This window comes from Schistocerca gregaria, chromosome 2, assembly GCF_023897955.1.
Source record: "Schistocerca gregaria isolate iqSchGreg1 chromosome 2, iqSchGreg1.2, whole genome shotgun sequence".
In the NCBI taxonomy this organism is placed as follows: Eukaryota; Metazoa; Arthropoda; class Insecta; order Orthoptera; family Acrididae; genus Schistocerca; species Schistocerca gregaria.
This window is the reverse complement of record NC_064921.1, coordinates 775,077,728-775,103,154: the sequence shown is the minus strand read 5'-3', so window position 1 is coordinate 775,103,154 and position 25,427 is coordinate 775,077,728. Positions and strand designations below refer to the sequence as shown.

Here is a 25,427-nt window from a genome sequence, read left to right as displayed (position 1 = left end):
AGAGTGGTAGTTCTGCAAGTTTCGCAGGAGAGCTTCTGTGAAGTGCGGAAGGTAGGAGACGAGGTGCTGGCGGGAGTAAAGCTGTGAGGACGGGTTCTGAGTCGTGCTTGGGTTAGCGTAGTCGATAGGGCGCTTGCCTGTTGAAGGCAAATGCGCCGAGATCTAGTCTCGGTCCGGCACACGATTTTAATCTGTCAGGAAGTTTAATATCAGCGCACACTCTGCTGCAAAGTGAAAATATGATTCTGAATATTCTTTGTTTTCATTATGTGAGTATAACGTTGTTGTCGTCAACAAAGTGATATATGGGGTCATTCCGTGATGTTGCTACAAACTTCCAAGACTGATCGAAAAGCATAAATGTGTCAATTTCAGTTAAGAGACCGTGGTCCGGAAACGATGGAGTCGAAAGCTAAAAGCGAAAATGGTTCTGATACCTGCGACCTGGAATACATGTACCGGTACTTTTGGAAACTGGAAATTTGTGGTAAGGACTATGGGACCAAAATGCTGAGGTCATCGGTCCCTAGGCTTACGCACTACTTAATCTAAGTTAAACTAACTTACGATAAGGACAACACACACACACACCCATGCCCGAGAGGTGGCCGAGCGGTTCTAGGTGCTTCAGTCTGGAACCGCGCGACCGTTACGGTCGCAGGTTCGAATCCTGCCTCGGGCATGGATGTGTGTGATGTCCTTAGGTTAGTTAGGTTTAATTAGTTCTAAGTTCTAGGGGACTGATGACCTCAGAAGTTAAGTCCCATAGTGCTCAGAGCCATTTGAGCCATTTTGAACCACGCCCGAGGGAGGACTCGAACCTCCGATAGGGGGAGCCGCGCGAACCGTGACACGACGCCCCAGACCGCACGACTACCCAACGCGGCTGTATCGGTACTGTTGCTGGTAAGATTATAGAGCAGGCAACTTTCAGGAAGGCAGTACGGACCAAAACAAGGAAAAATGTACAGTAAACATGGACTCCCGGAATGACTATCTTCCGAGCTATGAACACTTGTTTATCTTCGATTCTGTGAAATACATCTCTTCTACAGCAAGCTATTTGGTTTTCACGTTTGTCTAGGAAGTAACACGGACCAAAAAAAGAAAAGAAGTCTGCTAAAAGTAGGCTCTACAACGCATGCCTTAAGAGTTAAAGGCATTTGTTCAGTAGAAGAGGAATATTCCGTAGTGTCGAAGATGAACAACTGCTCATATGCCTCAAGATATGCGTTTTACAGCTCATGTTTACTAGAATTCTTTCCTACTTTGATCCACAGTGCCTCCTCCCAAACTACGAAAAGCAAAGATTTTGCAGTAGAAGAGTTACAGTGTCAGAAGTATCAGAACGGTTTTCACTTTTAGCTTTCGATTCAGTCGTTTCAGGACCTGGGTCCGTTACCTGAAATTGATACATGTCCGCCTCCCCAACACCCTTCGTAATTTGTGACATCATCACGGAATCACTCTGTGTTGTCCTTCAGCATGACTGCGACCCTTTGGAATCGACTTTGATATTCACGTCCCAACAAACACTGCTCTTTAAACTGTAACTCCTAAGGCGCTTCCAGAGAGTCCACTGCACCGATATGAGCAGTAGATATCGAAATGGCTGTGCGTTTACATACTGTGGACGCTGTTGTAGGCCGAATGTTTTGTTAGTGCCTAGTACAGTAACTCATCTGTCAATCTTTTCAGGAAATAAACTCTAATTTTGGACACTAATGTAATTTCGTCAGTGACTCTGGGCGTATTTACGGTCCGCAGCGCGCTGGCCCAGAGGCTGCCCGAGACGTCTGAGGGGGCGCTGTCGGTGGCCACCAAGCACGGCGTCCGCTGCCTGGCTGAAGGGCTGCGGAAGGACCTGGCAGGGCGCGGCGCGCGCGCCAGGGTCACAGTGAGTAAAACGCCGTCCCTTAGTATCCTACTTGTCCGCTATAGGCGTTATGGCGTGGAACGAGTCAACGAAACAAACAGTGAATGCTAATATAGAACTAAAATAAATATTAATTTTTTTTACCTGTTGATAGGAGTGTAGGTGGAGATACTTCTATTCTTGAATGAGGACAGTGTACTGAACAGTATTTATTTCATTTGCAGACTAATAAATATACAGGATGCGTCAAAAAAATGTATACACACTTTGAAGCGTCGTAGAAAATTCATTTCCCGTTCTACAATGTTAAATTTCTGGAAATGGAAAGCTTAAACTCTAATTGGAAAAATAAATGTACTTTGCAAATGTGATTAATGTTCAACCTGGTGGCCTTCAGCATCAATACATTTCTGAGTACGAGTCACCACTGATTCCATATATCGTACCAAAGTGTCCAGTGAGATTTCTGCGCACACTGCCTGAATCTCATTTCAAAGTGTGTCCAGGTTACGTGGTTTACGTTTGTACACCTCATCTTTTACTGTGCCCCGTAAGAAGAAATCCAACGGCGTGAGGTCTGTAGAGCGTGCAGGAAACTCAATTGGTCCCCTGCGTCCTACCCACTGGCCTGGCACATTGTGATCCAGGTATACTCGTACGTCCCTATGATAGTGAGGCGGGGCGCCATCTTGTTGGAAATAAAACTCATCGTTACCATATAATGCACGAATGGCAGTGAATATGGAGTCAGCAAGCATTGTTAGGTACGTTTCTCCAGTAATAGTACCTTCAAAGTGGAAAGGCCCAATGCGTCCCCTTGCAGACAAACCACACCATACATTTACACAAGGCAAATTCACAGCCTTTTCAACTGTAATGTGAGGATTATCTTCAGCCCACTACACACAACTGTGCCTATTGACATTTCCATTGAGTTTGAATTGGACTTCATCGGACCAAATTATGCTAGTCATAAATCCCGGTTCACGTCCTACCATCTCCTGAACCCATTCACTAAATTCTAACCTTCGATCTGGATCGTCGTCACTTAGCTGTTGCACCAGCCTTGGAATGTACACACGAAACTTGCCTTTCTTCAGACTGCGTAGCACACTACTAGCACTTACATTACTCTCACGTGCCGCTTGCCTTGAAGATTTGTGAGGCGAACGCTGAAACAGTTCCAAGACCGCAGTTGTGGAATCATCACTTGTAACTGTACGAGGTCGCCCTGATCGGCTTTATGCACATCACACACTGTTCCATGAATTTCGAATTTGTCTCGTAGACGTGGAATTGTTAACCTTGAAGTTGGTTCTGTACCATACTCACTTCTCCACTGTCTCCAAACCGCAGCTACATTCTCAAACTTTCAGTACCACTTAATTATCTGCTTCCGCGCTTCAGAGCTCAAACGCACGTCCATCATGTTGCAGCTACTTCCTTGCCACTGCTGCCACCTGTTGAAGAAACATAACATTACTTACTCACAGATATATAACCTTGTAGAACGGAAAATAAATTGTCTATGACAGTTCAAAGTGTGTGTACATTTTTTTGACGCACCCTGTAGCTATTAAGAGCAGTATGTTATTAGATTACTTAGTAGCTTCATGTACGTGTGGCACAGTCCAGCCATTATGTATATTTTACCCTTGGCAGTTGGTCAGGTGTTGAAGTGTGGAAACGTGGACGCAAACCGGACAGTCTATATTAACAGGTGTAGTACACTTTGCGATGCAGTTATGACAGTGCAGAAAACATCAGGTAGTAAATTATGTGACGTGTCTGTGGGAAGACAGTTAGATGCATAGGAAAAACAACTGACACACTGAAGTAGATACATATTCTACATCTACATCACACTCCGCAAACCACCTAATAGTGTGTGGCGGAGGGTACTTTTTGTACCACTAACTGAGCCCTCCAACCTTGGAATTCTCTCCTTGTGGTCAATACGCGACACGTATGTAAGGGGAAGTAATATGTTGTCCGACTCTTCTCGGAAAGTGCTCTCTCGAAATTTCAATAGTAAATCTCTCCGTGATGCGCACCGCCTCTTTTGTAACGCCTGCCACTCGAGTTTGTTGAGCATCTCCGCAACCCTCTCGCACCGACTGAACAATCCCGTGACGAAACGCACCGCTCTTCATTGGATCTTCCCTATGTAATCTGCCAGTCCTACCTGACAGGGATCCCAGATAGATGAACAAGAATCCGTCGAACAGGCGCCTTATAAGGCACTCCCTTCGTGGATGAGTCACATTTTCTTAAGATTCTTCCTATGAATCTCAGTCTGACACCTGCTTTTCCAAATACTTGTTTTCTGCGGCCATTTCACTTAAAGGTCGCCCTGGATAGTTACTCCTAGATGTTTTAAGGCAGATACTGTTTACAGTGGTTTGTCATCACTAATGTTGCTAATGTTGCTGTACTGCAGTGGATTTCTTTCCCTATGAGTGCGCAGTATATTACTGTTATTTACGTTCCGGGCCAACTCCCAGAGGTTGCACCATTCATCTTTTCTCTCGAGGTCATTTTACAAATCCTTACCATCTTCTGGCGTTGCTACTAGTATTTTGTTATAGATAACCGCATCATCTGCGACCAGTTTTAAAGAGCATCTGACGCTTTCTACTATATCATTTATATGTACTGTAAACAGTAACGGTCCTATGACACTTCCTTGGGACATTCCGGAAATTACCTTTCCATCTGTGAATTTTGTTCCGTTAACAGCGACGTGTTGAATTCTATCGGCTGCGATACTCGATAAGATCTCTCTCTCTCTCTCTCTCTCTCTCTCTCTCTCTCTCTCTCTCTCTCTCTCTCTCTCTCTTTTTTTTTTTTTTTTTTTTTTTTTTTTTTGCTGTAAACAGAACGGTGTCAGATGCCTTCCTGAAGTCAAGGAACATGATATCAAACTGAGTGCCATTGTCTACGGTGCTGTAGATCTCATGCAGGAACAGAACAAGCTGAGTTTTCCAAGAAATCTGTTTGCAGAATCCAAGCTCATTTTTATATAGGAGATTTTCATTCTCCAAAAACGTCGTAATTCTAGAGCTTAAAGATGTTCCATGTACAGTACCAATGATCGCTATATTCCGTATTAAAGTACCACCGATCACTATATCTGTGTCGACACCCCTAATATCCCTTGTGCCAATTTCCAGGTCTTTTTATTCGAAACAGTTTCAGTTTACATTTGAAAACACTTGAGCTATCTCCTACGCATTTTATTTACTACGGTTTTCTGTCATAGATTTTATATAGCTGAATATTTCTCTGTCAAAGTTAGTTTCATTAAATGGTAATGCAGATCATTTTTCCTTCTAGTGTTGCGAAGAACTCTGTTTCTCTGAAAAAAAAAATGGTTCAAATGGCTCTGAGCACTATTGGACTTAACATCTAATGTCATCAGTCCCCTAGAACTTAGAACTACTTAAACCTAACTAACCTAAGGACATCACACAACACCCAGTCATCACGAGGCAGAGAAAATCCCTAACCCCGCCGTCTATTTCTCTAAGACTCAGACAGATTGTTGATAACGAAGTTCACAAGTGAATAAATGTACAGCGAGGCTATGGTTAATGTTCCCAGCTGCTTAAAGAGATACCTACATGATATACGTTTGGGAAATTCACACATAATTATTTTGTGCAATGAGTACTTTTTGGCTAAGCAATTAGTGAATAGTATCCCATAAGACGTCAATGAATGAAAATACATGTGGGCAAAATACACTCCTGGAAATGGAAAAAAGAACACATTGACACCGGTGTGTCAGACCCACCATACTTGCTCCGGACACTGCGAGAGGGCTGTACAAGTAATGATCACACGCACGGCACAGCGGACACACCAGGAACCGCGGTGTTGGCCGTCGAATGGCGCCAGCTGCGCAGCATTTGTGCACCGCCACCGTCAGTGTCAGTCAGTTTGCCGTGGCATACGGAGCTCCATCGCAGTTTTTAACACTGGTAGCATGCCGCGACAGCGTGGACGTGAACCGTATGTGCAGTTGACGGACTTTGAGCTAGGGCGTATAGTGGGCATGCGGGAGGCCGGGTGGACGTACCGCCGAATTCCTCAACACGTGGGGCGTGAGGTCTCCACAGTACATCGATGTTGTCGCCAGTGGTCGGCGGAAGGTGCACGTGCCCGTCGACCTGGGACCGGACCGCAGCGACGCACAGATGCACGCCAAGACCGTAGGATCCTACACAGTGCCGTAGGGGACCGCACCGCCACTTCCCAGCAAATTAGGGACACTGTTGCTCCTGGGGTATCGGCGAGGACCATTCGCAACCGTCTCCATGAAGCTGGGCTACGGTCCCGCACACCGTTAGGCCGTCTTCCGCTCACGCCCCAACATCGTGCAGCCCGCCTCCAGTGGTGTCGCGACAGGCGTGAATGGAGGGACGAGTGGAGACGTGTCGTCTTCAGCGATGAGAGTCGCTTCTGCCTTGGTGCCAATGATGGTCGTATGCGTGTTTGGCGCCGTGCAGGTGAGCGTCACAATCAGGACTGCATACGACCAAGGCACACAGGGCCAACACCCGGCATCATGGTGTGGGGAGCGATCTCCTACACTGGCCGTACACCTCTGGTGATCGTCGAGGGGACACTGAATAGTGCACGGTACATCCAAACCGTCATCGAACCCATCGTTCTACCATTCCTAGACCGGCAAGGGAACTTGCTGTTCCAACAGGACAATGCACGTCCGCATGTATCCCGTGCCACCCAACGTGCTCTAGAAGGTGTAAGTCAACTGTCAACTAGCCTGGCCAGCAAGATCTCCGGATCTGTCCCCCATTGAGCATGTTTGGGACTGGATGAAGCGTCGTCTCACGCGGTCTGCACGTCCAGCACGAATGCTGGTCCAACTGAGGCGCCAGGTGGAAATGGCATGGCAAGCCGTTCCACAGGACTACATCCAGCATCTCTACGATCGTCTCCATGGGAGAATAGCAGCCTGCATTGCTGCGAAAGGTGGATATACACTGTACTAGTGCCGACATTGTGCATGCTCTGTTGCCTGTGTCTATGTGCCTATGGTTCTGTCAGTGTGATCATGTGATGTATCTGACCCCAGGAATGTGTCAATAAAGTTCCCCCTTCCTGGGACAATGAATTCACGGTGTTCTTATTTCAATTTCCAGGAGTGTATGTTAACTCACTGACTTCCATATCTCCAAAGCTGGCAATTATTCTTGTGGCGAAAGTAGGAAAACCTGTACGTTTTAGCAGATTACTTCATAGTTTTTCAGATTTCATAAATTTGCAAGCCTAAGAGCTTACAATTTTCTACCCTTTTTATTATTTCTTGTTGGTATATTAAGTTATTAGGAAGTAGAATGAGTTTGGCAGTGTAGAAATGGGTGAACTGTGCTTTCCAAGGTTTAAGGATAGCTCGTCTGCCTAAACTCGTTCAGTAAGTTCAACAAAGTTATCATTAATTGTTGTTAATAATTAATTAATTATAATTTCCTTGTTGATGCTTCTTTGCTTGGCTTCACAATATTGCTTGAATCATCTGCAGACAGGACTGATTCCGATTTCTGATTTAAATAGAATGGCAGATCATCAGAAACAGAAGTGGGCCAATGATCGGACCCTGTGGGGCTCCCATTGTAATTTCTCCCTACATATACAATGTGGCATCCTTCTTTGTATTATTCCAACAGCCTACAATTACTTTCTGCATTCTGTTTCTGAAATAAGAACTAACCCAGGCATTTACTGATTTAAACATTCTATAAAAGTTCAACTTCTCTGGCAGAATATTATGACTAACACAATCAAATGCCTTGGATGAGTAACAGAAACTCTCAGTTGGTGATATTTTATCATTTAAAAATTTTATTATGCGCTCAGTAAATGTACAAATAGCTGACGCAATAGAATGGCCGTTCTGAAATCCAAACCGTAATTGGTTAAGTATCCCATTACTGCACAGGTTTATGGTAATCCTGAAGTATATTACCTTCTCACAAATTTTAGAAAATGATATAAGGAGTGACAGTCCGTGGTAATTATTGACATCTGCTGCGAAGTCGCCCTTTTTATAGAGAGGCCTAACAATGACACATTTCACCCTGAATTAGTGGTGAATTACGTAAGTGACTACGAACTTTATGTATTATAGGGCCACAACTTTTTATTGTCTTTTTAGAGATATTATCCAGCACATATTAACTTTTAATTTTTAGTCACAATGATCTTCCTTATTTCAGACAGAGATTGAGATTAATATTTATTCAGTGAATGTCCTCTGTATTGTTTCTTCACTGTACTGTTTTGCTTCCTCTTCTGACCTACTTGCACCAAATTTTTCATCTATTTCTAAAAGTAATTATTAAAAATATCTGCTACACTTGAAGTTTCTTTTACAATGCTCCCACTCTTTAACAGGAATAATGTTATATTCTGTCGCTTCTTTTCCCGTTTCTCTTCTAAAGATATTCCAAATTGATTTGATTTTGCTATCTGATCAAGCAGGATATGTATACTACTGGTTTTTCATAACTCTTCTTAGTATGTTACAGTACTGTTTGTAATAAGAAAGTATTTCTGAGACATTACTGTTCAATCTATTTTGCACAGGTACCTGTAGTGATCAAAGGTTTCGTTAATGGCTTGTTCTTGTTCGTTTAATTATTCTTTTTAGGAAAACTGCTTTCAAAAAAGGATATAAACTCATTAAGAAATATGTTGAATGTAGAGCTAGCATTAAGCTCATTGTGTACTTCACCTCAATAAATTTTTTCTTAAGCTTTCTGTAAAAACTGCAGAATTTTTAAAATTAATCAATGTTTTTGATAGTGTTTCCAAACTGTACATTGTGCTAAGTTACATAGTGCAACCAACAGTGTATCGTGAACTGACAACCTGTTTAGTACTGGATAGGTATGTGTCTCTATGACTTATGCAAGTTGAATAAATATATTGTCTATAAGCGTTCTACTTCTTAAGAAGCTCGGACAGGGAGATTTATGGCTGATTCCAAATTGTAAGTAGCCAAAGCAATTTCTAGATCATTTTTTCTGTCACATGCCTTCAAGAAATTTACATTAAAATCACCATACATTATTACCTTCCTTCTGTCTGACAAAGCGCACAATAATCGATCAAATTTTTTCATGGAACTTTCCAAGTTGTCCAGGATATACATAACAACAATAATAACAAATATATTCCCTCAAGTAACTGGCTTTTATATCCTGATCTGTATAGAATTTGTTTATTTCCACATCTGTATTTATAATCGTTGTGATGGATCAGGTAACGCCTACTTTATCCATACTGGATTTACAACTATATGTAACCAGCTTTTAACCACTTACATTCGTATTTTCTATCCCTCTGTTTATATGGTGTTCATCCACAAAAATGACATCAATTTCATTCAAACTGCGAAGATGTCGAAAACAAATTAACAGATTATTTACTTTATTCTTTACCTTCTAATATTTTGATGAGGAAAGATGAATTGGGACTCTGTGTTAGTTTAATTTCCTTTAATGCTATTTGTGTGAGTTCCAAATCTGGCCCAGTGACCGTGCCCCACCTGATCTCCATAACCACAGGGATTGGCCTTTGTGTGCCAGTGAAGTAGCGACAGGCATGCGACTGTCTTTGTAGCTTTGGGCCAAGTGGGGGGGAGGGGGGGGAGGCAGCCTGGCTGCTGCTGTCCAAGGTGGACCATAAAGTGGCGCAACTATCACAGAATAGTCTCCGTAAAGGCACATATAGCCCTGATCTCGTGCACAGTTTTAATCTGCCATTTAAGTGCACTATCTACATTATTGAGGGGCACTTGGAAAGCAAGTAATCATTGTGTCTTGTATTGGAAATACTTAGATATCTATTTTCACACTGTACTGATAACATTTATGGTTTCTTTCTGTGATTTGGATTTTGAAAATTACAAATTTCTTTGGAGAGAACATGGCTACATGATTGATATTGGTACCAGAGATTCTAGATTATATTTGCATAATATGCAATCCATATGGAAAGATATGAACTGAAACTCACACGTATTTGTGTGTATCCTCTGTCTCTCACCCCCCTCCCTACTTCTCTATCTCTCTCTCTCTCTCTCTCTCTCTCTCTCTCTCTCTCTCTCTCTCACACACACACACACACACACACACACACACACACACACACACACATACTCGCACACAAGACTGCTGTTTGTCTTCAGTACACTGTCTGTGGTAAATTAAAGTTTTCTTGCCTTCCGTTTTGATTCGAATGTCCAAATGACCTTAGTAATGTTTTTATAACTGTGGTTGTGTATTGCAGTATAAAGTACTTTTTCAGGTATTATTTGTTCCTCCATTTATGCATGAAAAGACTATTCGTGTGATGGGATAATAATTGTTCAGTTGTATCCTGTTTGATAAAATTGTGCTACAAATCACTTTGGAAGCATAGGTTTATGCTCAGTATAATAAAAGTGTTAATTCAATACATATATCTCCCTTAACCTTTCCCTGGTTGTTATCATTTCTTCCGACCCACAGAAGTGATTTGAGTATTTCAGAAGTTATTAGTATGTAAACATGCTGTGAAGAAGTATGAGTCAAATTTATATATACTTTGATGTGTATTGCTAATCATTGCTTAGTATTATGTTGATAATTTTCACGGTAGATCCATCTGCATACAACTGAATAAAACGAATTTCACCATGTCAAAGGTGTTTCATCTTTATCTTTCGAAAGTCCTCATCAGTGGCCTGAAATATGTACATAGTTACGTGTATACAATTTTGTTTTACACATTAGACAATGTACTCTATTTTAATTTACACATTAGACACTAAACGTGGAGGCTGTAAACACTTCTGTGACTTTTTGATGTTCTATAACGTAATAATAGTTCAAATTTCTACTTATGAGACTTGTAGATGCAATCTGCAAGTGCTCTTGTTCTAAATTTAGAGCTATGCCTCAGAACAAGAACACATGTAGAGCAGCATCTACAAATATCGAAAGTGGAAATTTGGACTATTATCACATTACAGAAAACTGACAATGACAGAGCAACGAAAGTTAAAGATCACCTCCTGTTTTCTTTATTTTCCTTAATGAGTGATTTTGTACTAGGTACGGTTTTGATTGTATGGGAGACTCTCTATATAGAGTTTTAAAAGAAGGAACTTGAGAATACAAATGTCAAACACTCGCAGATTTTTATTATATTTAATATTTGATGGTTTTTGGTTATCCTTGGCAATGTAAATTTGTGTATTTGCTTCTCTTTTTATTTTTTGTCAATAATTATAAGTAAGACATTTTTACCCTATTAGAAATCCAGAATGTAAATAATTCAAAAAGGAGAACAGGCTCTAACTCCCACATAGCTGATTATACACATGTACTACTTCAAGTACTAGAAACATCCATATACATTTGTTTCCAGACGTTAACTTAGTCTTCAAGCGTGAGATAAAATAATCTAAAATTGTTTTCTTTTCTAGGCAGCTTCACAGTGTTGTAACAAAATTGTGTCTAAAATACTTTCTGTAGGACGGATGGATTCAGATATTGCAAATGACTTAGCGCCATGCAGAGATCTGGGCAATTGTGAAAACGGATTGGATTCAGTGAGAGAATTCCCACGTGATCAACAAAGGCTGCTGAAAATACACGTTGATTACGACCTTGAAAGAGACTCAGTGATTGGCTTCTACTATGAAATTTGGGTTCCTGCAAAAACACTCCTGTGATCTTTTTGCAAAAAGGAAAGGGCTTATGTGTTCTTGTTAAAGCAACAGAATATCAATTAAGAAAGTTAACGTAATGTGTATTTTTACCAGGCCATAAATTGTATTCAGTATTTCAGAATGAGGTTCTCAAGGGACTTGCTGCTGTGTTATCTATGTCTGCATCTATATCATCCATACTCTGCAAACCACAGTTAAGTTGATGGCAGTGTGTAGTTCCCATTATTAATTTCTCCATGTGCTCCACAACTGTTTCTTTAATTAATGAAAATTCCACTCCAGTGGCCCTGTAGAACTCTATTAGTTCACAACCAGTTTAGGTTTTTTTGTTAAGCCATTCTGAAATGGATGTGAAAGTACCATACATACGATGGATCTACACGTGTATATGATTGATGATGAAAAAAAACAACTGGTTTACATATGCTTATGCACAGGCAGACTATAAAACTGACATAGTAGGAGTAATGTCCAGAAGGATGGCTTAATAAAAAAGTCGAATCTAGTAGTGCACTAAATAAAGTTCTGGAGAGCAACTGGAGCAAAGTTTTCATTGATTAATTGCCTTTGGTTCAGTTCTTACATCCTGTTCCCATTCCACTCACATGTCGAACGCTGGAAAAATGACTGCATATATGCCTCTATGTGCGCTGCAATCAATCAGTCTTCGCGGTCCCTACGGGAGCTATACGTAGAGGATAGTGATATATTCTTAGATTCCAACTTAAAGCCCGTTCCAGAAACTTTGTAAGTAGGATTTCTGGGGGCAGTTATCGCCTGTCTTCAAGCGTCTGCTGGTTCAGTTTCTTCAGCATCTCTGTGACACTCTGTCATGGCTCAAACAACCGCGAGACCATTTGCTTTTCTCTGTGTGCGTTGAATATACCCTGTTTGTGCTATTCCGTGTTGGTCCCACACTGTTAGACTGGATTATATTACGGATCCACGAGCGTATTGTAAGCAAATCCTACGGAGACTGATCTTACTTTCGTAGTGTGCTACAAATAAACCGAAGTCTGCGGCCTGTTTCACCTACAAGTGAGTCTATGTGATTGTTCCATTTCATTTCCCTATAGACTGTCACTCTCTATGGAACATGTCTGAGTTGAGCGATTCCAGTTGTGACTCATTTATATTGCTTTCTTTTTAGGATACTACATTTTTTTCGTTTTGTGTAGTGCTCAATTTTACAATTGTAAACGGCTGTAGCAAGATGACAATCTTTGCGTCACTTCGAAGTCTTATCAAGATCTGACTGAATATCAGACTAGCTTTTTCTAGGTCGTACTTCATTATGGACGACCATATCATCTGTGAAAAGTCTAAGTTACCGCCCAGATGAACATTTGGAGAAAGAGTCAACTCAGGTTTGTCGGGCATCAACCATTCTTCTCTTTTTCCTTGGAAGGTTGTTATGTATATAGCCTGAAGCACCGAGTGAACATTTGTACCGATGCTGGGGATGGAAGCGGGTCTCCTGTTTACGAGGCACAGCGGTTCTTACAACTTAACGGATTATCATACAACTTAACGGATCCCTCCGTGATACAGATTCTCTGTACCGCCCCAGTTTTCTTTCAGTTCCCCCTTACACAGGAACAGAATTGCCGGGGCTCAGTCTATATACATAAAAGCATATCTTTATGGGACTAGTAAACTCTCTCAAATAGCTTCATTTCATTTGTATAAGTCCCCGCTCCTGGGTTTCAGGTTGGGTCCCCCATTTACGTTCGATGCTGAGGTGCCATTCCAGAACGTGGAGAGGCACGGCAATTCTGTTCGAATGTAAGAGGGAATTTTCTGTATACTGTGTCGGCAGTGAGAATTTGGATCGAGGATCGAGGCCTGCCAGGGTAACCTGTGCAGTTGTGTAAACCGCTATGTCAAGGTGACTTAACGGTTGACGGCCCTGCCTAGAAAGCAGAACACTCGGTTTCGATTCCCGGCCTTGGTACAAATTTTCACTCGCCTCGTCAGTCTATATACATAAAATCATATCTGTATAGGACTAGTAACGTCTGTGAAATTGTGTCACTTAATTCTTATCAGAAAAGCTTGTCAAGTATTTCTAAAATGTCAGAAAGGTTCGAAATGAGATTCAGAAGACTGAATTGAACGACAGATTTATCAAATAAAAATAAAAATTTCTGATCAGACTCTTTGTTTCGAGAGAGATACGTTTGTACAGCAACATTGTAATCTCGCAAACCCCAATAGTGTTCTGGGCCTACTGAGTGACATTTGCAAATGTTAATATTTGCTCAAAAAATTTGGTAGGTGCCAAGAGTAGCTTCTGCATTTACAACTTCAACCAGAATTTTAACAAAAGCTAAAAAGCTTAAACGGTGTTTGGTTGTATTACCAGTATCTAGAGATATGAAGGAAAGAGCCGTTTCTGAAGACATAAAATACGGAGCTGTGGCTTTCTTTGAGGACTATAAATTTGGTCAAAATTAAAATATCTTAAGCGGACTCTTACGTGGAACAAAATAATTTTTTTTTCTGAAGGTATACTTCATACTCAGACTAACTCATGTACGCCCAGAAGCTTTTGGCCACGGAGTTGTATGATCTTCACTACGTCATTTATTAGGGACCACAAATAACAATTGTAACAGTAATTCGTATTTGTCAATTCTGAAAAGAGGTTTTTAAAGTGGACCAACAGTGACCCCATGGGCAAATAATGTCGTACACTACTATGGGACAGGGAGCTATTACGTAATCATATTGGGTGGGTAAGAAACATAAAACATAATGTCGATGTGCATGAAACTCTGCAAAGAATTGTATGTTGAGCTAAATGTGTTCTTACAGAAACAGGTACAGGTGTCCTCATTCGCTCCTAGTGTCCTACCAAACAATGAAGAATAGTTGACTGCAACGTCTACTAGCCGCATCATAATTGGGATGTACCAGTTTTTGCCTCTTATGGACTCTTGTAAGCTCCGATATCAGCATCTAGTCTGTCTACTCAGCCTATAGATCGGTTGTACTGATGCACAACGTTTGGCTCACCAATATCAATTTTCTGTTTAGTAGGGACTGAATATCGGTGTGCTTTTTGTATGGGATGTACTCCTCAATTCATAAGACAACAGTGTAATCCCGCAGTTGTCGTTCCATCGTACGGCGTATATATCATCGTTTGTGTCCAGCCCGTAGCCATAAAATCCTCTGGTTTCTTTTCTGCAAAACGTGGCCTCCAGTAGTGGACATTTGTCTACTCCATTCTGACAAACAGCTCCAGTAGTTGTCATATTCTTTCCCTGCGAAGTAGTTAGTAATCCTCGGGACGTAAAGAGATTGTCACAATACAGAGAATATTGTGCGTCTATATATTCATCCTTTATTTGTCAGCCTGCAAATTCTCCAAGGCCTGTACGTCGCGCTTGAGATCGTCCGTCATACAATTCAACCTGCAAACAGTACCCTAAACGAGTTGCTGCGACGTGTGCTTTGAATCCAAAACGGATCGACTTTCCATAAACATGCCGTTTACACCCATGACGTCCATAATAGGGTGTCACTGATTCGTCAGTGCTAAAGTTTTTCTCAGTGGCAGCATACACGAGAAACTTTTCGTTCATGATGTCGAACAATGACCAAATTTTAGCCATTTTGTCACTTATGCGTAAACTGTTATCTGTGATATGAAAAGACCCGTGTATCCCTACGAACCGGTTACGTCTCATTGATTTGGCCACTATATCATTGTGGGTATCTTCGCTGGTTTCCAGATATTTGTGACGTCTAGGTAAAGGCGCGTAACCTCTCGTAATCAACATACCTAAAAAGTAGTACATTCCTTATCCTGACAGACAAAAACTAGTGTTACGGCTTCCAACGGCCTACATTACCGGGTGCCTTACAATGTGTTGCATGACGTGTTCGTTGAAAAATATCTCAATGAACTCGATTGGTTGACTATCTGTACTGAATGCAAGCATTACTCGTGGAGTTGGCGGTGACCATTCATCCTGCTGGGGAAGCAAATCGGTCTTTGTCAATTTGCGTGGTCTGGGATTACGCCGTCTTCTGTGCCGTAAAGAAAGGCAAGCAGAATCATTGTCAGGCGTGTCGAACTACCCAGGCTGTTCATCAGCACGATGATGTCGCCACCGTGACCTGTGTGAACTGGTGACAGATGTCGTTGGGACAGGTTCACAGATCTAAGAAAGAGAAATAGTGGCAGGACTGACCCCAGTGATTGAGGGTTGCGTCATCATCGTAGTTTTCGCGTTGTAGTACTGCCATCTCGGCTGGAACGACCAACTGACTTGGGTTCAACCTATTTATGCCGTCACAATCATCCGGTGTTTCTGTCTGATGTTGTACCTCTGCAAAGTGGAGCCATGTGAACATCTACACCTCGGACATCTTTATGTCACCTACACCCTCCAGTAATTCTGGTATTTCGTTAGTAGTCAGCACGTTCCGGGAACTCAGAAAGAAAATAATAAGAATGTCAAACATAATATATTCTCACGGGGTTGTCACAGATCCGCAAAAATATTTCAATTGATTTCAATTAGAAAAATAAATTTTGTAACAATAATTCGTATTTACATTTCTAAATCACATATATAATTTATACAGCAGTATTTGACCGAGAAGTAACATAATACATATGAAATGCCTACACTTGTATGCACTATGTCCCGAACTTTTTCCAAAAATGGACTTGTACCAACGTGCACTAATAACTATTACCCGAAATGATTCATATACCCAGTCGGCGCATAGACTGCAGCTTGCGCTATTTCCGTCGTGTTCTTGACGCAGGAAATTAAGCTGCAAACAGCTGCGGCCCCGATCTTTGTTTTCTACTTTTGTTGCTTTAGGAGCCAGCCGAAAGCTCGGTGCTAATGGACTGGCACATGTGTTGTGCGGGTCAGCCTGTGTGCAGGCGTCCTTGTCAGGTCTCACCAGGGTCTTTTTCGAGAGAGTGGGACTACATAGGTTAATGAATATAAATACTACACAAATATTTTTATGTTTCTTATATCAATGTACTTGTTAAAATGATGGTTTACATATTTTTGACAGTAATATTTCCGTCACTTGTTTAAACCTTATCTAGAAGGTCTGCCAAACGAACAAATCTTTTGTAGTACAAATACACCTACTTTTCCAATTAAAAAAATATAGGGAAAACGGGTGGTGATAGTGTTTAGCATTACGACAGTACTTATTCATAAATTTCATGCATACATTTTTGATAGCTTGTTTACATACTAATTATTTCCAGAGCACACACAGATAACTGCTGCAGTTCGGTAGAATTGATAACAGGTAGCTCCTCTGTGGAGCTACTAAAGGGCACTCAAAATACTCGTACCTCATTTGTACAAAAATTGTGACCCTCACAAAATAGTTGTAAAACTGCCACAGTTGATTTGCCCTCAACTATGACCTCATCCACCGTCAAAATCGTGAATGACGCCGACTTGAAATTTTATCACTACATGAAGCACAAAAAGTTGTGAGTCTGATTCAGATTCATTCCGTCGATCACTAAGAATACATGAATTATGGCCAGCGGTACTATGGAAGCTCCATGGTAGGGATGGCGGTTGTAGCTGATACAACCGGTTTTCCGCTACACCTGTTTTTTTTACGTCCAGTTCAACGTGACTGTTGAAACCGCTGGAAATAACCGGTTACTGAAATGGCCGAGTTCCTGATTTTTATTTTTTACTGTAATTATTTCCAACAATAAACGTAGACATTGAACGAAGATTTTTGCATTTCTGGATACACAGACTCAAAATATCAGACGCAGTAGGCAAGTAAAAGGAAACATAATCCGTCCACTGTTCACTGCTTTCATCGAAAAATAATGAGGAGCTGAATACTGTAAAAAATTCACCAGTATTTTCCTACTGATAATAATTTTTTAAATATCTGTAAAGAAACTACGTTCGTTATAATCGAGGATCATACCACCATTTGGGCATTACGGATAGTCAGTGCTATAGGGTGCAAACTGAGGTCGAATAACTCTATTTCTCGTGTTATGTTGTCCTTTTCTTAGGGCTAAAAGCAGATAAAGCTGTATTATTTAGACAGAGGCTGCAGATTAGCTGCTTTCTATTTTTATTATAAACTGTGGATGAACTGTTAAATTTTTAATTTGTTGCTCTTGCCAAACTCCCCTTTCTCTTTTGTTGTTTGATAGAAGTAGCAGACAAATAATATATATACGTGTGTGTGTATCTTTAATTTTTAGCAGGAATTTGAATAGAACTGATTTTTTGCTGAAAAAAGCAAACATGCTCTTTCAAAAGACTCAAATGAAGAACTGAGATAGAAGGCTAAATATAGCATTTGCCAGTAACAATTACATGACAGTAGTTAAAATTTTGATAATGAATTAATGCAATGTCGAATTTTATCGTCGACTGTGTTCATAAATACTCGCTCTATAATGTTTTGATCTGTAATCTGACTTCTTTCATTAGAAACGGTCATCATTCAAAGACGATACCAGTATTCTAGAAGCCACAATACCTCCTGCCAAACTTGTTTCTAAAAATTGTGAGAAAATGAAACGCCTACAGCCGTCCTTATGATCTAGTTTATTGTGTAGTTACCAGTTTCGGCACTTCAGTGCGCCATCTTCAGGTCATAGTTGATGCTGAAGAGGTAATTACGATCCACATATATACTGCATCAGTGGCCAACATAAATGGATTACGCAGGCTATCTGTGACTGTGATGTCAGCATACCAACTCAGTTGGCAGTTGATGATTGGAGTGCTGACATCACAGTTACAGATAGCCTGCGTAATCCAGTTATGTTGGCAACTGATGCAGTGTATACGTGAATCGTGATAACCCCTTCAGCATGAACAACGGCCTAAATTGGTAGCTACACAATAAATAAGATCATAAGGGCGGCTGTAGGCGTTTCATTTCCTTACAATGTTGAACGGCCGTGGCCCCCAAGACCTCCAGTCAAAAGGATGGACGTACAAAACGTCTTTTTAAAAAGGTTTTATATTAAACGAAACATTTTAGGACATTGCTGTGGTAACCTGATGTATCGGTTTTATACCTGGTCATCAGTAAAAAAGGAAAAATATCCGTTGCAGCTGGGATGAAATAAAGACCGGAAAATACCGATTATTCAGAACTATGATACTGGTATCGGTTTGAATCAGTCTGTTTTTTCCCATCCCTTCTCCAAGGAGCAGACGGAGGAGCGTTCCAGATTTCGAAACAAGCGAACGCGCCTGCTTTCGTAGTGTTGATGACGTGTTCTAACAGTTGAGTAGTTGGCTACTCCTTACTATACGCAATCCGCTTGTGAGCACGCCGACCTAGAAAGAAACACTTGTCTGACGCTGCTGGTACGAGGTGACTTCAGAGGGTAAGCTACACCTGTCGTCCCACGCTAGGAACCATGTGCACCAAGAGTGGCACATTGTTAGAAAGGAGTACGCTCTCGAGGTTTCCTGCAGACACGGTTCTGCTGCCGTTCGGTCAACAGGTGTATGACAGTGTTTAAATGTGATGGAGGAACAACTGGACGCGTACTACAAATCTGAAGTACGCGGGACACTAAAATTCTTGTCGGCAAAATGTTAGAGTTGGACATAGATTCACAGTGAAATTCTGGCGGTATACGGACCAAACGCAGTGTCGTAGTGAAATGGTGCCAACAATTTGGCTCAGTCGCGCAAGTGTGGGCGATGCTGGTCGGGAAGAAAGGCCATCGACATCGTCCTCAGGCGACAATGTTCGGGCAATGGCAGCTGTCGCAGGTTTGCCGATGATGAGAACATTCACACAGCACTTCTCGAACAGCTCCGTTACCAAGGTGCAGTTTTCTATCGCTGAGGAACTGAAAGATTGTTAGAACGTTGCGACCGTCGCTTACAGAGACTTCGTGACTGCGTTGAAAAATACCGCAGGTACATATACGAGGGACGTTCAATAAGTAATGCAATACATTTTTTTTCTGAAAGCAGATTGGTTTTTGTTCAGGATTCCAATACACCATATTATTTCCCCCACACATTTGGCTACAAAATCCTATTTTTCAACATAATCTCCGTTCAAAGCGACAGCCTTACGCTACCTTACTGGAAGGGCGTGTATAGCCGATTGGTACCAATCTATTGGTCACCGTTGCAGGCAACGTCTTGCTGCATAAGTAACCTGTCCATCATTCTGTTACTGCTTCCCGCAGAGTGCGTCCTTCACTGGGACAAACAGACTGAAGTCGGAAGGTGTGATTTCTGGACAATAGGGCGGATGAGTAAGAACAGTCGAACGCAGTTTTGTCAGCTGCTCTGTGTAAAGCCTTGTGTTGTCATGGAGGAGGAGAAATTCGTTTGCATTTTTCTGGCTAGGAACACGCTGAAGTAGTTTCTTCAATTTCTGTAGGGTAGCACAGTACACTTCAGAGATCATTGTTGGAAGACATCAAACAGAATAATTCCTTGAGAGTCCTAAAGACCGTCACCACGACTTAGATAGCGGCTGAAGGTGCGGCTTTGAACTTCTTTCCCGGAGGAAAGGTGGTGTGGCGCAGTTCCACGGATTGCCATTTTGTTTCCGGTTCGGAGTGATGAACCCATGTTTGATCAAATGTGACGATGATTGGCGAAAAATTCTCATTATCAGCCGTGTAACGCGCGAGCAATTTCGCACAGAGTGTTCTTCGTTGCTCTTTATGGTCTTCTGTTCGGCAGTACCAGCAGAGACATTCAGTTGAGCACCAGGGTGTTTGATCGTGATTCAACGATCCCATCGAATGAGTGTTCGCATGTTCCAACACTGCAAGAGCCACAGTTGTGGGACCTCGTTGCGATAATCACTGATGCCTCTCCCAACGACTCACTGTGCTTTTGTTCACTTCCAGGTCTCCGTAGGTAATCTGAAAGCGCCTATGAAAACATCTGCGATGCTTTTGTTTTCCGCCAAAAGAAGCTCAGTAATAGCTCTCTGCTTGGAACGCACCCAGTTAGAGACGCCATTTTGTAGGCTACGTATAGGGCCGCCACTGTCGCAACTTCATAAAATTATAGTGACTGAACCGGGAATATTCCATGATGGCCCACAACAAATTCAGCATTTTTGAACCGAAATTGGCTGAGAGAACTATGTGTCGCAACTTATTGAACGCTCCTTGTATCTGTTTCACTCGGCGTTGAATAGATGTCGTAATAACGTGGAACTTACTTTTTGAGGTCCCATCGCAGTTTTGTACATGTTGAAGTATTCACCCAGCTCCTACTGTGCTGGCGGTGCCCTCACTCGCTGACTCCACCTCCTGTGGTGCCGCAGGTGATCAGCCCCGGCTTGGTGCTCACCGACGTCTTCCAGGACTTCAAAGTGCTGACCCGCGAGGCGGTGCTGTCGCGGCCGCACCTGCGTCCTGAGGACGTGGCCGACGCGCTGCTCTACGCCCTCAGCACGCCCCCTCACGTGCAGGTAAGCGCAGCTGCGCAGGGAAGCGGCTTTACTTCTCGCTGACCACAATACACAGCACATCCTCGGAGCGAAGGACTGATTTAGAACAGCACAGGCCGCAACTCATGCACAGTGTGGTATCACAAAGTTCCCGAGATATACCCGTTATTTTCATATCCCAGGAATCATCACAATAAATCGTAATGACTTGGAACGACTCCTTTTACATTCACATGACTAACTAACTTGTAACTATGGCTACATACTGAACATTTATAACCTTCTTTCTTTTATTTCATTTACTTATTTATTTAAATATACAGATCTAAGTAATTCCTATCCAACACTTTTTACATATTACAATGATACAAATTCTCTTACGGAATAGGAGGCGTAGTCAAGGAAAACATTTTTCAGTTTGTTTTCAAATTATACTTTACTGTCTTTCAGACATTTTATATCACCTGGTAACTGATCAAAAAATTTTGTTCCAGCGTTGTTCACCCCTTTTCGCGCTAAACATAGTCTTAACGTGGAGTAATGAATGTCTTGTAATTATGTGCATCATTGTTCCTTTTGAACTGTAGTGAATTATTTACAACGAAATTCATAAGGTAATAAATATACTGTGAAGCAGTAGTCAGAATGGCCAATTCCTTAAGCAGACTTCTACAAGATGATCGTGGGTGAGCAGCAATTATTGTTCTTACAGCACGTTTTTGAGCACTGAAGACTTTCTTTCTTAAAGATGAGTTAACTCATAACGTTATTCCATACGACACTACTGAATGAAAATACGCAGAATATGTCAACTTACCGATTTGTCTCTCCCCAAGATTTGCAGTGACTCTAAGTGCAAATCGGGCTGAATTAAATTGATTTAGGGGTTTCAAAAGTGCTTTTTCTAATTTAAATTATCGGCACTATAGAAGCATAACGATTCTGAAGTTTGCACCATATTTATTATTTCCTCGCCATGTGCTACACTTATCACTGGTATAGTGCCGCTAAATACGCAGAACTGTATTATGTCAAACACTAGAAGACGAATGGGTAGCTTTGAGAGGTGAAATAGTGAAGACAGAAGAGGGTCAAATACATAAAAAATAAGGCCTAGCACAAATCCACAGATGTCACACGAGATATAGAATTTAATTCATGAAATGAGAAAATATGAAAATGTAGCGAAAAATGACATTAACAGGGACTGCAAAATAACTAAGCAGGAATGGCTAGAGGACAAATGTAAGGATATGGAAGCATATATCACTAGGGGAAAAGACAGTTACTGCCTGAAGGAAAATTAAAGAGGCCTAAGGAAAAAAAGAGAAGCTTCTGTAAGAACATCAAGAGCTCAGATGGAAAACCAATCCTAAGCGAAGAACGGAAAGCTGAAAGGTGAAAGGAGTATACAGGGGGGCTCTACAAGAGAAATGAACTTGAAGGCAATATTACAGAAAGACAACTGGGTGTAGAGGAAGACGAGATGGGAGATAAGCTACTGCGAGAAGAATTTGAAAAAGCACTGAAATCGAAACAAGGTCCCTGGAATGGACCACATTCCGTCAGAACTACTGATAGCCCTCGGAGAGTTTATGGGCGTGAAAGGGAAACTGTGGCTGAGAGAAAAGAGTGACACAGACTTATAGCCTGTTTCCAGTTTTGTTCAGTCTGTGCATTGGAGAAGGAGTAAAGCAAACAGAAGAAAAAAACTGAGGAAGGAATTAAGTTCAGGTAGAAGAAATAAAAACTTTGTGGTTTGCCAATCGTACTGTAATTATGTCAGAGACTGCAAAAGACTTGGAACAGCAGTTGAATGGAATAGACATTGTCTTGAAAGTAGCATATAAGATGAACATTAAAAAAAAAGCAAAACAGGCGTAATATAACGTAGTATAATTAAATCAGGCGATGTTGAAGGAATTAGATTAGGAAACGAGACACTAAAAGTGAGTTTTGCTGTTTGGGTATCAATATTAGTGATGCTGGCCGAAGTACAGAAGATGTAAAATGTGTTTGACAATGGCAAGAAAAGCATTTTTGAAGAAGAGAGATCTCTTGAAAGCGATTACAGATTTAAGTATTCGAAAGTCTGTTCTGAAGGTATTTGTTTCTAGAGTACCCTTGAATGGAAGTGAAACACTGACAATAAACAGTTCAGATAAGACAAGAACAGAAGCTTTTGATATATCCTGTTACAGTGGAATGGTGAAGATTAGATGGCCAGATCACGTAACTGATAAGGAGGTACGGGACACAGTTGGAGAGATAAGAAATTTGTGGTACCACTTTACTAAATGAAGAGATCAGTTGATAGGAGACGTTCTGAGACACCAAGGAATCATCAATGTAGTATTGGAGGGAAGTTTTGGGGTTAAAAATCGTAGAGGGAGACCCTGAGATGGATGCAGTAACCAGCCTTCGGTCTGAAGACTACGACATCAACATTTAAAATTATTTATTACGTGCATCTTGTTGTTCTGCACCACCGCCTTCGAACGGCCCCTTCAGAGTGAATAAACAGGTCCCAACGTTACCGCCACTTTTGAAAATCATCCTGGAAGTGTTTCTTTGTAAATGTGTTTAGTACCCTCTGTGATTCCGTTCAAATCAAATTCCCTCTAACAAATAGTTGCCGCATCAGTTTCATTTTTGGGCTTGGGGAAGAGGAGGAAATCACAGGAAGATATGTGCTGTGAGTATGGCGGGTAGGGAAAAGTACTGCCACCCTCCTTTTAGTAAAAGATTATTGAACAATGCAGGCTTTAGGCGGTCGTTGATTGTCCTCTTTTTAGTAAAAGATTAATGGACAATGCCGGTCTTAGGCGGTCGTTGATTGTCTCGGTAGAGCATCCAGTCGGTCGTAAGCCATCTTATTGGCGTTTGCTCCTCATGTCCTCTCTTAAACCTCTTAGAGTAAAGCGACAAAACTATTTATTGACATTGTGACTAGGTGAGACGAAATCTTTATCAACAGTCAAGTCTATCTACTAAACAGATCAACAAGCACTTAATATTGCTCTTGACTTGTCGAGCTTTTTTTTCGCCTATGGGAAGGACTCTTCATTACGACAGTCACGGCTTCGTTTCAGGCTCCATAGGTAAAACTCATCTTTCTTCGCCACTGACAATGTTTGACAAAAAGTGTGGATCGTCTTAAGCGGTTGTTGAAGTTCCCTGCAGACTTTCACATGATATTGTTGTTGATCGTCCGGAAGTAGTTGTGGCACACACACACACACACACACAGTCGCAAACCTTTCAAGTAAATCCTCCTGACAGAATTCGTTTGCATGTACTATAACTTATCTCCACGATGTTGTAGACGTGTTGGGTGGTCTGTCTACGATCTTGCAGAATCAGATCCCTCGCCTTCAGAACGTTTTCTGGTTTCATAAGCAAATGATGGCCGACTTTAAAGGCCGCCATCATCGGTCAATGTTCGCCCATTTTTGAAACGTATATACACGCACGTCTTCATCATTACTCTGCAGTTCACACTTAAGTTCATAAATTTTGAGAACATAGTCCACGGAGAGCAGCGACCTGATCCTGTATTTCAAAATGAACAGTCGAGATCGCCATAATATTTCTTTATTAACCGGTTTCGGCTTATCTACAAGCCATCTTCAGAATTTTTTGGTCCTGCAAGCGCAGGAACAGTAAGGTTACAAAGTGTACTATTACATATGGCTTTAAAATACGATACAGAAAAGCTATAGTGAAATTACAGACAGTACTATTGTATATGACGTTAAAAAATAAAATGTTTTCTATTTCCATTCCTGTAAATTAATAGCATAACATCAATGTATGCTAATGATATTAAGATCTGTATAGCATTTTATCATCGTACTACTGACGACAAATCATATATGTATTCAAATTTTTAGAAGCCCATGCCATGAAAACGTCAACACGGAGCAACTCTGTCACTACTGCACCTTGACAACAGCAGATGCTCTCATGGTTGATGTGTCACCATGTTTGGTCTCAATAATGACCCTGGAAAATTCTAAGTGACTTGTTTACAGGGTTTATTTATGAGTCGTCGTTTCAAACGTCTTTGATGATATAGACCTGAATCGATACCTTGATCATAGTCGGCGTCCCTAGGCGTTCTTCTTTGGTTGCTCCACTGCCACTTAGGCGGGTACGTTACTATGACAACGGCGTCCTTTTCAGTACACACTTCTATGACACCATGGCGGCCATCTCAACCTTCACGTTGTCTAGACAACGGCGTCGTTTTGAATTCCTACATATACCTATACCTATACCTGCCTATTAAATACACACGTCTTGTACATATTTTAATAATTGTATCTTTTAATACATTTTTACCTCTCATCATCTACACTCCTGGAAATTGAAATAAGAACA

The 25,427-nt window shown here is 41.4% G+C and overlaps 1 protein-coding gene across 1 annotated transcript in view; it reads left to right on the top strand.

The window, feature by feature from the left end:
• Window positions 1-25,427, top strand: part of LOC126336469 (farnesol dehydrogenase-like) — a 71,762-nt gene that overhangs the window by 25,565 nt on the left and 20,770 nt on the right. The window contains exons 4-5 of the mRNA XM_050000208.1: window positions 1,768-1,897; window positions 20,919-21,065. Coding sequence (XP_049856165.1) covers window positions 1,768-1,897; window positions 20,919-21,065 — 277 coding nt within the window. The remainder of the gene's footprint in view (window positions 1-1,767; window positions 1,898-20,918; window positions 21,066-25,427) is intronic.